The sequence below is a fragment of the Bubalus bubalis genome, chromosome 10 (genome assembly GCF_019923935.1).
Source record: "Bubalus bubalis isolate 160015118507 breed Murrah chromosome 10, NDDB_SH_1, whole genome shotgun sequence".
NCBI classification, from domain to species: Eukaryota; Metazoa; Chordata; class Mammalia; order Artiodactyla; family Bovidae; genus Bubalus; species Bubalus bubalis.
The window spans coordinates 19,350,239-19,364,060 of record NC_059166.1 but is presented as its reverse complement, the minus strand read 5'-3'; the positions used below and the strand labels follow the sequence as shown (position 1 = coordinate 19,364,060).

The following is a 13,822-nucleotide window of genomic DNA, read 5'->3' as shown; positions in this document are numbered from 1 at the left end:
GGAGATCAGCCCTGGGATTTCTTTGGAAGGAATGATGCTAAAGCTGAAACTGCAGTACTTTGGCCACCTCATGCGAAGAGTTGACTCATTGGAAAAGACTCTGATGCTGGGAGGGATTGAGGGCAAGAGGAGAAGGGGACGCCAGAGGATGAGATGGCTGGATGGCATCACTGACTCGATGGACGTGAGTCTCAGTGAACTCCGGGCAAGGAGGTCTGGCGTGCTGCGATTCATGGGGTCGCAGAGACGGACACGACTGAGCGACTGATCTGATCTGAGCATAATAAATAGGCTTCCCCAGTGGCTCAGATGGTAAAGAATCCGCTTGTCAATGCAGGAGACACAGGAGACGCAGGTTCAATCCCTGAGTTGGAGAGGTCTCCTGAGAAGTACACAGTAACCCTCCTCAGTTTTCTTGCCTGGAGAATCCCACGGACAGAGGAGCCTGCCGGGCTACAGATCATGGGGTCACAAAGAGTTGGTCGACTGAGCGACTCACACAGCGACTAAGTATGATAAATTATTAAGGGAAACAGTCATAAATAAAACTTTGTTCTATTGAAAATAGGCTGAGATGATTTCTCCAGACACAGAAAGAATCCCTGAGTCCTGTAATAGCAGATGGTATTTTTTTTGCAATATCATTTGCAAGAAAGAGGTCACGAGGCAGAGTCTAATTATCCACAAACTAGAGTACGATGAAAAATGTCCTGTTTGTGGAGATTTCTTCAAGGACTTGAACATTTCAGTGTAGAAATTCCATCAGTTAGCACCAGGAGGAAGTGGTGAAATAAATTGCTTCTGGTTTTTTTTAGACATTGAGTAGGATTTCCCCAAATGTGATTAAAGCCCATGAGATGATGCATCTACTGTGTCACTGTAACTGGAAAACAGACTCAAGATTCATAGGGTCTGATCTCCTGGCTCTAAAGTGAAGAGCAGGAGAGAGGCAGACAGAGCACCTGTTGCACTTCCTGGGAGCACCGTCTCCTGCAGAAAAGAAAGAGGCCTTGTTCCAGGAGGCTGAGGAACTCCTGTCACTTTCCTGAGGCTGCCCCTCCCCAACCCCTCCAGCCCCGCCCTCACTGAGGGAATCCTATGTCCTCCACCCCCACCGCCACCACAGGCCCAGCAGCTTCTTGTCACCTCCTCCTTCCTTCCTGCATCATAGAGTCACCCCAGGCCCTGACACCCCCTGCTTAGGCTCAGGACTGGAGCCAGTGAGGAATCAATCTGCTCCCTTTACTCAGGTCCGGATCCTCCCCGAGGGGGACCTAAAGGACCAGGGAGCAGGTCCCCGGAGGAGGGGCTTTGCTTCCTGACAGCCTTGGGGGGCTGCAGGCAAACCTCCTTCCTTCACTCCCCTCCAGCCTCTGAGCTGGAGCACACACAGCTCTCAGGACCAGGGTCCCTGGCCCCCATCTCTTCCTGGTCCCCCCAGCTGGGCGCCTCCACCCCAGCTCAGGGCCCCCATCCCTAGGCACCTCTGCTCAAGGCAGGGCCGCTCAGTGATGGAGGCTCTGGGTCCCCAGGAGGCTGATGACCTGCAGGCCACAGGCTGAGTCAGAACTGCTGCTGCTCCAGGAGCACAGGCCTGGCCTCAGCCCTTCCCACAGTCTCTGCTGTGGGGCTCCTGCCTTGCCTGCTTGACCCAAGCCACTTCCTGTGAGAACAGGCCTTTGGAGTTGGGTCTGCAAAGGCCTTCCCACCCCTTCCTCCTGGGATGAGAGCCCGGCCCCTCTCATCTTGGCCCCTGGGTGGGTCCCCTCCCCGCTGACACATTATGTGGAGCCCCCATGCTGCTCTCAGCCCCCGTGAGTCCTGCCCTCGCCCTGAGTGCCTGCTGTTCTCACACCACCTACCGGGGCCCTGCCAGCCAGCAGTCTGTGTTCAGTCAGGGGACTCGGCTGAACCCTTTAAGCATCAATAGGCCCTCAGCCTTCCCGTGCCCCAGCCACCCCTCACTTCCCACTGTCATCTGACAGTGAGGACCTCTCAGAACTGAGGCCTGATCTTGTCCGAATTCTGCTCTCAGGTGATATGGGGTCTTATTCACCGGCTCATTTCCAGGATGAGGAGGTTCAGTGAGGGGCCGGGGTTGGCTGGGGTTCACCTTCCCTGGCCTCACACCAGGCCCTGTGCCCCTGCCTTCCCTCTGAATTCTGCCCTCAGTACCTCTTCTTGCAACAGATACAGGCTATTATGATGATCGTTATGACCAAACCGGCGAGAACCCCGGTGGCGATCCAGGCGATGTAACTGCTGTCTGGGGCCATGGGCTGCATTGTAGAGGGTCCCGTGGTTGGTGATGCTGCAAGGAGAGTAAGAGTGAAGCCCTTGTCCAGACCCCAAGCTCGGCAGATGCCTGCTCGCCCCCCTGACCCAGGTACCCCTACTGTGCAGACAGTTTACACACATCACATGGAGGCCCCTGAGATAGATCCTCAGGTGAGATGGGGGGAAGGGAGGAGCCCAGTCCTCACGGGGATCTGACAGCTAATGGGGGAGCAAGGTTTCCAACACAGCCACTCAGTCCTGCTGTGACATCAGAGACGGTGACCTGAGGATGGAGTCCTCAGGAGCTGACAGCAGAGGTGGTATTGACAGTTTTCCAGAAGTAGGATTGGTGACATCTAAAAGAAGATTCTGGAAAGAGGGAATAGTAAGAAGGAGATTGGGATCACAGAGATGCTCTCATGTTTAGGATCCGTGGGAATCCATGTTCACTCGTCCAAAGGCCTGGGCTGTGAGGAGAGAAGTCAGGAGGTGGAAGAGGAAGGAGGATGACAGAGCATCCCCGGGCCATTGTTCTCCCAGGACAGCTCACCTCTGACTGATCATTTTCACACACACAGAGGGGTGGGTCCATGTCACCATGAGAGAACTACCACTTTCTCCTACTCTTCTCACTTACCCGTGGTCTTCAATATTTTCTCCCAGCGCAGCAAGAAATCCCGATACCAGCGCTGACAGTCTCCCATGGAGACCTTCTTGAAGAAGTCCGTCACAGCTCTGTCATTCTCCCACTTCTCTTTCATCCGCCTCCCTTTAGGATGCACCACTGTCCAGTATCCATTCCCCGAATCAAAGAGGAGGCACAGTTGTCCATTGAAGCCAAACTGCCAGGATGCACTGGTGTGTCCATTGTCTTCACGCCAGCATGACATCCTGGCCTGCAGGGTCAGAAGGCCTGACCCCACCGAGGAAAAGAAAGAGCTCAGCCTCTGAGCTTGACAGATTCTTTGCCCCACCTGGGTCCACATTCCCTGGGCCCAGCTAATCTGGCCCTGGTCTCTCCTGCAACAGCTGTTCTTTCCACTGGACTACTAGGGAAGGACAATATCCTTTATTTTTTTTCCTCCCGAAAACAGTGGATGCAGCTAAGCCCCCAGTCTACTCCTCCTGCATTTGGACTTTCTAACTCACCCTTGTCTATGTGTTTCTCCGGTGTGACGTCAGGCATCTGCTCCTTGAGCAAGTCTCCAGTGTCTCTGAGTGTATCAGTCTGTGTTTCCCACGCGTTCATACTTTTCACTTCCTCTCCCAATGGACTCATGTATTTGATCTTAGCTCTACCACAGTCATAGGAGAGAAAGACCTTTTGATCAACTTCTCCTTGAACCTCACACCATGGCTGACCATCTCTAGGCCGAGGATCGATGGTGACATTATAGGAAAGAGAATGAGCGTCTGTGAAGGCAAAACACAGTGAGGGTGAGGTTGGGGAAAAAGACCCTGAGGCCCCTTCCCCCAGTTATGTGAGAGCAGAGTACAGTGCAGGACTGGGCTGATAGAGCAATGACACCCCACAACACACACCATACAGCCAGTGCCCCTCCTCTCCTTGTGGAGAAGGAGGAGTCCCCTGCCTGGCAAATTTCACACATCCTGGGTGTGTCCCCTTGTCCACCAGGTCAGTTCTCAGCATAATAACCATTGCAGAGACGTACCAGGCTGCTCTGCAGGAAAAGTCTAGATGACAGAGGACTGTCAGAATCTAACCCTGTGTCCTGTGAGAGATGAGGAGCCTGTGGGGATGCTCCTGCGGAAGCAGGATCACAGGGAGAGGGGCAAAGAGGTGACAGGTGAGCACAGAACCCCAAGTTGGAGAAGGGAGAGTTCACAATTAGGGGTCACAGGACTTAGCAAGGCCGGGGAGACACTGCTGATCTCCCATTAGGATGGGTCCTGGAAGCCTGGAGAAAGGCCTGGCCCACATGGCATGAAAGAGAAAATCCAGAACTTCCGAGGCAGGTGGTAGAGGAGGGGATCAAAGGCTCAGGGAAGTGAATCTGCCAGGGCAGACACGGTATGAAAGGGCAGGAAAGTGTCCAGTCCACCAGGCACCATGGGAAAGCCTGATGGGCTCTATGGAGCCTGAGAGGAAAGTGTGGATGAGAAGCATCTCCAATAGTTCAAGGATGACTTTTGTGGAAATCAGGGATAGTGGTAGGAGACCGTGTTCCTGTGGGCTTCCGGCAGGAACAGGGATGGAAAATGGGGAAAGATCAGATTCCAGGTGGAGTGTTGTATGTCAGGAGCAAAGTTGGTACAACGGTCAAAATGATTAGTGAAAGTCAGTCATGTCTGACTTTTGTGACCCCCATGGACTATACAGTCCATGGAATTCTCCAGGCCAGAATACTGCTGTGGGTAGCCTTTCCCTTCGCCAGAGGATCTTCCCGACTCAGGAATCGAACCCAGGTCTCCCGCATTGCAGGCGGATTCGTTACCAGCTGAGCCACAAGGGAAGCCCAAGAATACTGGCGTGGCTAGCCTATCCCTTCTCCAGCAGATCTTCCTGACCCAGGAATCGAACTGGGGTCTCCTGTGTTGCAGGTGGATTCGTTACCAGCTGAGCTATCAGGGAAGCTGAAAGTGATTAGAGAGTCCCAGTGCCAGCCAGGGCCTGACTGCAGGGAGTACAATGCTGGCTCCTAGCACAGGGTGATCCTAGAGGCAGAGCGACGGTCAGTGAACCTGGATGCAAACTGCTTGATTGAGAGACAGAAAACAAGGAGAGACAAACACAAGACTGGATGATCAGTAGGCTGAAAGCAGCCATCCCTACCAAACATCCCTACCAAAATCTCCAGAACTGAGCTACTTCTCAGAAGGCATCACCAGAGAAAGAAGCCACGTCCCAGTGAGGAGGGCCCTTTCATCACCACAGCAAGTGCAGAAGTCCTTCCATTCTCTCCCGATGAGCCACACGGTTATTTACTGGGGCAATTGACTCCAATACTTTGGCCACCTGATGCAAAGAACTGAGTCATTGGAAAAGACCCTGATGCTGGGAAAGATTGAAGGCCAGAGGAGAGGGGACGACAGAGGATGGGACAGTTGGATGCCTTCACTAATGCGATATACATGAGTTAGAGTAAGCTCTGGGAGTTGGTGATGGACAGGGAAGCCTGGCGTGCTGCAGTCCATGGGGTGGCAAAGAGTCAGACATGACTGAGTGACTGAACTGAACTGGAACTGCAGAAGGAGAAACTACTCCCACATTCATATTGGACACAGTGTGTTACTAACACCATGCACAGGAACGGTAGCATGGTCATGGCCCCCGTGCTGTGAAAGTGATGCTCCAAGGACCAGACAATTAATAGACACCTGTCCCAGGTCCTGCTGACAGCGGTTATCTCTGGGTCCACAGATCCACTCAGTGTCCATTACACATGTCCTGGACTTCTGACATGAATGGACAGTCTGTGTTGTTAGTAAACTGCCATGGGTGAGGGCACAAGCCTCAAGTTGTTTCTACAGGAAGCAGACCCCCAGCACATAAAAACTGCTGGCTGCAAGCACGCAGACCCCCAGACTGGTTGAAACCATAAGCTTGGTGGTGCTCAACTTGTCCTTTTCCACCACTTGTTAACTTCACCGGTGGTAGGATCTGGGTCATAACCAGCTTCAATTAGTAACAGCCTGAGCTGTCTGGGTGGAGCTTTGACTCCAGGGAGGCGCTGATTAGTGGCAAGGCATTGAGCCCCTTCCTCGCAATGCGTATGTAATTTTTTTTAATAAATTAAATTCTTTAATTTTTTCAAGTGTTTTTAAAAATCCGTTTTATACTTAAGCCAGCCTTGAAGATAAGCACAAAATCTGTTTACTTTTTTTTTTTTTTTTAATGCAACACAACTCAGGCACCCATTCTGTGCATAGCACTGTTCTAGGTGCAGTAAAAGGGATTCTTAACCTTAAACCATGAGTGCACCTTTTGGAATTGTGTTATCCTCCTTTTCCAGAAAGTAAAAATAAATAAAATCACCATTGTTTACTATTGACCTGCCCCGAATCCACTTCTGGCCCTGAGTACTGCTGCTGCTGCTGCTAAGTCGCTTCAATCGTGTCCGACTCTGTGTGACCCCATAGACGGCAGCCCATCAGGCTCCCCTGTCCCTGGGATTCTCCAGGCAAGAATACTGGAGTGGGTTGCCATGTCCTTCTCCAATGCATGAAAGTGAAAAGTGAAAGTGAAGTCTCCCAGTCGTGTCCGACTCTTAGCGACCCCATGGACTGCAGCCTACCAGGCTCCTCCATCCATGGGATTTTCCAGGCAAGAGTACTGGAGTGGGGTGCCATATGCTAGGATCTGCCAAATTTAAGATGTTTCAGTGGATTCCGCTCCTACTTTTCCCAAAGTAAGAAGGCAGAACTCCTCTTTATTAAAAAAAAAAAATTAAAAAGGCAATTTTTCATGAAAGAGTAGCTTCTCTTTCTATTGTATTTTTCTTTTTTTTTTCCTTCTAGCTTTTAAGTTTTCTTCCTCCAACACTGCCTTTTCCTGTACAAGGCAACAGCATTTTTTCATTTTTCTTTTCCTAAGACAAAGTATTTTATCTTATAGACAAATAATTCCCAAGACTAATGACAAATATTTAAAAAAAAGAAGAAGAAAAAAGAAACTTAAGGGTTTCCCTGAATGCTCAGCAGGTAATGAATCCACCTGCAATGCAGGAGACCCCAGTTCAATTCCTGGGTCAGAAAGATCCCCTGGAAAAGGGAGAGGCTACCCACTCCAGTATTCTTGAGCTTCCCTGGTGCCTTAGATGGTAAAGAATCCACCTGCAATGTGGAAGACCTGGGTTCGATCCCTGGGTTGGAAAGATCCCCTAGAGAAGGGAAAGGCTTCCCATTCCAGTATTCAACCCTGGAGAATTCCACAGACTGTATAGTCCATGGAGTCGCAAAGAGTCAGACACGACTGAGCAACTAAGCCCAGCACATTCAAGGGTGAATCAACTACATTACTTTGATGAAGTAAAAACTAAAAAGCACTTGGCACTAAGCTAGTCCAAGTATTTGTGTTGAAACAATTTTAAAAACTATTTATTTTATAACACTGTTTAAAAATTTCTTGGTCAAAAAATTTATACAAACATTTTCAGTTCAACCTAATGAAAGTGATATCTAGAAAATATTCCACATCATTAAGTCTGTCTTAGAAAGTTCAGATGCTATGGCATTCCTAAGGCACAGTGTTCTGGAAGACAATGTGCTTCTGCGGTGCTGGGTGATGTATGTGACTGGCCGGCTCCACGTGGGCCTCAGCAGGCACCGTCCCCCTGACGCTGGGGGACTGTGAGAGGACAGTCAGACACAGGCCTCCAGGGCTGCATGGAACCCTGTGAGACACTGGGCCAGCTGCTGGAACTGGGCTTCTCCTCCGAATCTAAGGCCCAGCACAAGCCATCACAGCAAATGGTTCATCAGGACAGTTGATAGGCTGGGCTATTTGATGACCTTCTTTCATATCTCTAAAGAGTCGACATCCGTGTAGGGTATTTGATCCAGAGCCACGAGCTCCTACACTATCACTCTGAAGGCCCACACATCACTAGCACTGGAGAACTAAAATAAATTATTTTTTTCATATCTATCTTTTTGGGGGGCTGTATTGGGTCTTAGTTGTGGCACTTGGGATCTTTTTGCAGCATGAAGACTCTTAGTTGCAACATGCTGACTTCTTAGTTGTAGCATGCGGGATCCAGTTCCCCGACCAAGGATCGAACCAGGCCCCTTCATTGGGAGTGTGGAGTCTTAGCGACTGGATCACCAGGGAAGTCTGGAGACCTCATTCTTAACCAGACGTTCATGAGCCATCCATCGATCCCACGTTTTCATTGTCCCCCACACAGTGAGAGTCCATGGGGAACAAGACTCTGGAGAGGGGCTATCTGTACTCTTAACTTGAGGTTGTCATCAATGGCAGAGCTCCTAGCAGCCAGGTCTTTGTGGAGGACTTCTCTTCTGACCAGGTAATCCATTCCACAGGCAATCTGACCTTGTGGACCAGGTCCTGTTGAGAAATTGCCTGCGGATTATTGGCCTCTACTAATTTGTGCTGCAGGCTTCCCTGGTGGCTCAGACAGTAAAGAATCTGCCTGCAATTCAGAAGACCCGAGTTTGATCCCTGGGCTGGAAAGATCACCTGGAGAAGGGAATGGCCACCCACTCCATTATTCTTGCCTGAAGAATTCCTCAGACAGAAGAGCTTGGCTGGCTATAGTTGATGGGGTGGCAAGAGCCGGACAGGACTGACTGACTAATACACACACAGACACACAATTTGCAATGCTGTGAAAACTATTTACGATTCTCCCAATTCATGTAAGGCAATATCACGAGGGGTTTTCTCTTTCTTCTATACACACAAGGGAAATAGGAGGAAGATTTCTGTGATGAAGATCTCATAGCTTGCAACGTTCAGTGAGTATCACTGTCACCTGAATTTCAGAAGCTTAATCTGTGTTTTTACAGATGATTGCTGTTCTTTATTTGGATCTTTTTCATCTACATAAATCCCATGGAAAATACGCCCTAAACTACCTTCTTGGAGTACATCCTCTCCGTGGACAGAGTTATCCTCTCCTTGGATATTTCGATATCCTTCACCTTAGCTCTGGCCTCCAAAAGAGTGGCACTTCTCAAAACACTCCTCTACCCACCCACAAGGTAGGATAACGGGATGCAAGTACCATTGTTGGGTGTGTCTCCTCTCAGATACTGAGTCATCTGGGACATGGCTGAGACAACCCTTGGGAACTACTGGACACTGATGCTGTCTTCCAGTTCAATTCTTGTCATACTATGAAGGTGCAAAACAGCTAATATTATTACTACAAGAAATATAACTGCACAGCAAACCCCTGCACTGATATAAAACCCACGGGTAGAAGAAGCTGGAGCTGCATGAACAGGATCATAAATAGTTCTGCTTTTTTGTAGCACATTTTCCTTCCTTTCAAATTTTTGAAGAAGGGAAGTTTTTGAAGAATTTACTGTCAAGTTGAGCTGCATTTAGTCTCATAACCTCATCATCTACTTTGCAGAAAAGGAAAGCTAGAACCGATATAGTGCGTGGAAATCCCCGCACCCTGTGCCCCTCGCACGCCCCACCCCCCCATCAAGCAGAAATGCTGACCTGGGGCAGGTCCACGAAATTGTCTACTTGGAAACCTGCTTATATTCAACTTGGACTCTGCAGGCCAAGTGAAAGGCAGGACATCTGTTTCGCTGGGTTAAAGAATAGACGTAGTGCCCAACAAGGCCACTTCTCTAATAAAAAAAGTTCTGCATCTAGACCAATGAGCCCAGGCACCTGGTCCCTGCTCGCACCGGGAAGAGGCTCGCACAGGCCCCCGGGGTCGCGGGTGAGGCCCGGGGGCTGGGGGTGGAGCCCGGGGCCGGGGGTGGAGCCCGGGGACCGGGGGTGGAGCCCTGGGACCGGGGGTGGAGCCCGGGGACCGGGGGTGGAGCCCTGGGGCCGGGGGTGGAGCCCGGGGACCGGGGGTGGAGCCCTGGGACCGGGGGTGGAGCCCGGGGACCGGGGGTGGAGCCCTGGGGCCGGGGGTGGAGCCCGGGGACCGGGGGTGGAGCCCGGGGACCGGGGGTGGAGCCCTGGGGCCGGGAGTGGAGCCGGGGACCGGGGGTGGAGCCCGGGGGCCGAGGGTGGAGCCCGGGGGGGCGGAGGTGGAGCCGTGCCACGGAGCCCGGTGGCCGAGGGTGGAGCCCGGGGGCCGGGAGTGGAGCCCAAGTCTGGGGGTGGAGCCCGGGAGCCGGGGGGTGGAGCCGTGACGCGGAGCCCGGTGGCCGAGGGTGGAGCCCGGGGGCCGGGGGTGGAGCCCAAGTCTGGGGGTGGAGCCCGGGGGCCGGGGGTGGAGCCGTGACGCGGAGCCCGGGAGCCGGGGGTGGAGCCCGGGGACCGGGGGTGGAGCCCTGGGGCCAGGGGTGGAGCTGTGACGCGAAGCCCTGGGGCCAGGGGTGGAGCCGTGCCGCGGAGCCCGGTGGCCGAGGGTGGAGCCCGGGGGCCGGGGGTGGAGCCCAAGTCTGGGGGTGGAGCCCGGGGGCCGGGGGTGGAGCCGTGACGCGGAGCCCGGGAGCCGGGGGTGGAGCCCGGGGACCGGGGGTGGAGCCCTGGGGCCGGGGGTGGAGCTGTGACGCGAAGCCCTGGGGCCAGGGGTGGAGCCGTGACGCGGAGCCCGGGCGCCGAGGGCGGAGCCCGGGGGCCGGAGGTGGAGCCCGGAGGGGCGGGGGTGGAGCCTGGGACCGGGGGTGGAGCCGTGCCGCGGAGCCCGGTGGCCGAGGGTGGAGCCCGGGGGCCGGGGGTGGAGCCGTGCCACGGAGCCCGGTGGCCGAGGGTGGAGCCCGGGGGCCGGGGGTGGAGCCCAAGTCTGGGGGTGGAGCCCTGGGGCCGGGGGTGGAGCTGTGACGCGAAGCCCTGGGGCCAGGGGTGGAGCCGTGACGCGGAGCCCGGGCGCCGAGGGCGGAGCCCGGGGGCCGGAGGTGGAGCCCGGAGGGGCGGGGGTGGAGCCCGGGACCGGGGGTGGAGCCGTGCCGCGGAGCCCGGTGGCCGAGGGTGGAGCCCGGGGGCCGGGGGTGGAGCCCTGGGGCCGGGGGTGGAGCCGTTCCGCGAAGCCCGGTGGCCAAGGGTGGAGCCCGGGGGCCGGGGGTGGAGCCCGGGGGCCGGGGGTGGAGCCGTGCCAAGGGGCCCGGGAGCCGGGGGTGGAGCCCGGGGGCCGGGGGTGGAGCCGTGACGCGGAGCCCGGGAGCCGAGGGCTGAGCCCGGGGGCCGGAGGTGGAGCCCGGGGGCCGGGGGTGGAGCCCGGGACCGGGGGTGGAGCCGTGCCGCGGAGCCAGGTGGGCGAGGGTGTAGCCCGGGGGCCGGGGGTGGAGCCCGGGGGCCGGGGATGGAGCCGGGCCAAGTTGCCCGGTGTCCGAGGGTGGAGCCCGGGGGCCGGGGGTGGAGCCGTGCCAAGGAGCCCGGGAGCCGGGTGTGGATCCCTGGGGCCGGGGCTGGAGCCAGCAGCGACGTCTCGGACAAGTGCACTCAAGCACGTTTCAGCCGAGAGTGCGCCGCCGCCGCCTCCTGGGCACCAGGGTCCGCTCTGCGTTTATAACTTACGGCCGGGAAAGAGCGCTGGTCCTTCAAGGGCCGGGAGATATAGGGACCAGAAGGGTCTCTGTTGCACAGGTCGGGGCGGGAGGGTGTGCTTTTCGGGGCCGGTCTGGGTCTCTTCTCCGCGGGATGCCCGACTGGTGGGGCTCCAGGGCTCCCACTTCCCAGGGGCGGGCTGGACCCTTGGGGGGTTTCAACCCTATTTCCTGCCGCGCCCCGACCCCCTCGTCCCCCAGCGTCACTTCCCAAATTTGCGGCATTACTACTCCACCCAAGTCAACCGTTGTGGCCCGGAGAGCCGGCAAGAAGCCGGGAGGAGCCTCCGAGGACCAAATGGGCCAGGGAAGGGAAAGAGGTGGGGGCGGCTGCGCCACCCTGTAAAAAGTTTCGCGAAACCCCGCGGACACCACCCCCATCCCCTTTCCGGGTCATAGCCCATGCAATCTCGCGTCCCACCCCCCGACCCCCGCCCATCACCACGGCCTGCGCAGGGTTATCCCCGAACTCACCGCTGGACGTCCCGCTGAACAAGACAATCGGCAGCAAAACGAGGAAACCAAGACTGGTCTTGGAGCCACCCATTTCTCCCTTTGCCACCTGGATCCCAATTTTGCAGGAGTGCGAGGCTGCCAAGCCAGAACTATCTTTTCCCGCTAGCCCACAGCTGCAGTCTGGCCTCCGCTCCTGCGCGGACTGCCTGGCCCGCCCCTCCGCCGACAGGCCCCGCCCTAGGTTTCCTAGCAGTAACCATTAGGAAGCCCCGCGCCGGGGGCTGGGCGGGGCTCTCTTAACAGCTCACTCCCTCACTAGCCGGCCTCCCTGTGTACTCGCGTGCCCACTTGCTTTCGCGGTGCGCCAACTTGCAATGGTGATAGGAGACCGTCTAGATCTTGTTGCTGAAGCTGAAATGCCAATACTTTACCTGATGCGAAGAACTGACTCACTGGAAAAGACCCTGATGCTGGGAAGAATTGAAGACGGTAGGAGAAGGGGACGACAGAGGATGAGATGGTTGGAAGGCATCACCGACTCGATGGACATGAGTTTGAGTAAAATCCGGGAGTTGGTGATGGGCTTGCAGTCCATGGGGTCGCAAGAGTCGGACACGACTGAGCCACTGAACTTAAGGCTCTTGTTCCTCACCTTGTTCCTTATCAGTCTTAAGCCTCTTGTTCCTTATTAGATCGGGGGCACTCAGGCCAGTCATCTGAGTTGGGAGGAGACAAGGAACAAAAGAAAATTCTTGTTCCGGCCACTGGGTCGGATCAGTCAGCGGACAAGCTTGTCCCTAAGTACCTGAATGGTCAGGGCATCAATTGCAGTGAGGAAATCCCACCAAAGTCACCATCTGTTAAAGAAAGGGGGACTCCTTGCAGGGTCTGAGAGTGGGCTTTTGTCTAACATTGGGAAATGAATTGTGTCAGGAGACACACATGCTGACAAGGGAAGAGGCTTTTTTTGGGAAGGGGCTACAGGGCGGAGAGCAGCAGGGTAAGGGAACCCAGGAGAACTGCTTTGCCACATGGCTTGTAGTCTCAGGTTCTTTGGTGATGGAGTTAGTTTCTGGGTCATCTCTGCCCAATCATTCTGACTCAGGGTTGTCCCTGGTGTCAGAAATGTGTTCTGGCGAGCTTTATTGATATTTCTGAGAGTTTATTTATATAGTACTTACTTTCCCTTAACCCAATTAAATCCAGCTCAGTTACAAATTCATTTTCATGTAAAGACAGAACCAGAGATCTCTTTGTTTTACTGCTTCGGTTTTAAAAATGCTATTTTTTCCCCCTCACTCTGGGGGACCACAGATGGATGAGATGGTTCCTGAGAACCCAGGCGAAAGACTTACATTGTGGAAGGGAGAAATGGAAGCTCCCTTTTTTGTTTGTTTTGTTTTTAAAGTCTTCCAAAATGATTGTGAACAGTGACTGCAGCCACGAAATTAAAAGATGCTTGCTCCTTGGAAGAAAAGCTATGATAAGACTGCTGCTGCTGCTGCTAAGTCGCTTCAATCGTGTCCGACTCTGTGCGACCCCATAGACGGCAGCCCACCAGGCTCCACCGTCCCTGGGAGTCTCCAGACAAGAACACTGGAGTGGGTTGCCATTTCCTTCTCCAATGCATGAAAGTGAAAAGTGAAAGTGAAGTCGCTCAGTCGTGTCCGACTCTTAGCGACCCCATGGACTGCAGCCCACCAGGCTCCTCCGTCCATGGGATTTTCCAGGCAAGAGTACTGGAGTGGGGTGCCATTGCCTTCTCCAATGATAAGCCTAGACAGCATATTAAAAAGCAGAGATATCACTTTCCCAACAAAGGTCCCTATAGCCAAAACTATGGTTTTGTCAGTAGTCATGTATGGACGTGAGAGTTGGACCATAAGAAGGCTGAGCACTGAAGAATTGATGCTTTTGAGCTGTGGTG

General features: G+C 54.5%; 1 protein-coding gene across 4 annotated transcripts; it reads right to left on the bottom strand.

Moving 5' to 3' along the window:
• Window positions 1–539: 539 nt before the first annotated feature.
• Window positions 540–12,103, bottom strand: LOC112587382 (UL16-binding protein 3). 4 transcript variants are annotated; one of them, XM_044924125.2, is made up of 5 exons: window positions 11,914–12,103; window positions 3,427–3,690; window positions 2,915–3,190; window positions 2,176–2,311; window positions 540–990 (listed from the first exon to the last, which is right to left on the bottom strand). In XM_044924125.2, exons 1-5 carry the CDS (start codon window positions 11,984–11,986, stop codon window positions 927–929), a joined length of 813 nt encoding a protein of 270 aa, XP_044780060.2. In that variant the 5' UTR covers window positions 11,987–12,103; the 3' UTR covers window positions 540–926. The 4 variants fall into 4 exon arrangements, with proteins under 4 accessions (XP_044780060.2, XP_025150207.3, XP_044780061.1 ...); XM_025294422.3 differs by having other exon boundaries at window positions 2,149–2,311; window positions 11,914–12,102; XM_045161916.1 differs by having other exon boundaries at window positions 970–990; window positions 2,154–2,311; window positions 11,914–12,102.
• Window positions 12,104–13,822: the final 1,719 nt, after the last annotated feature.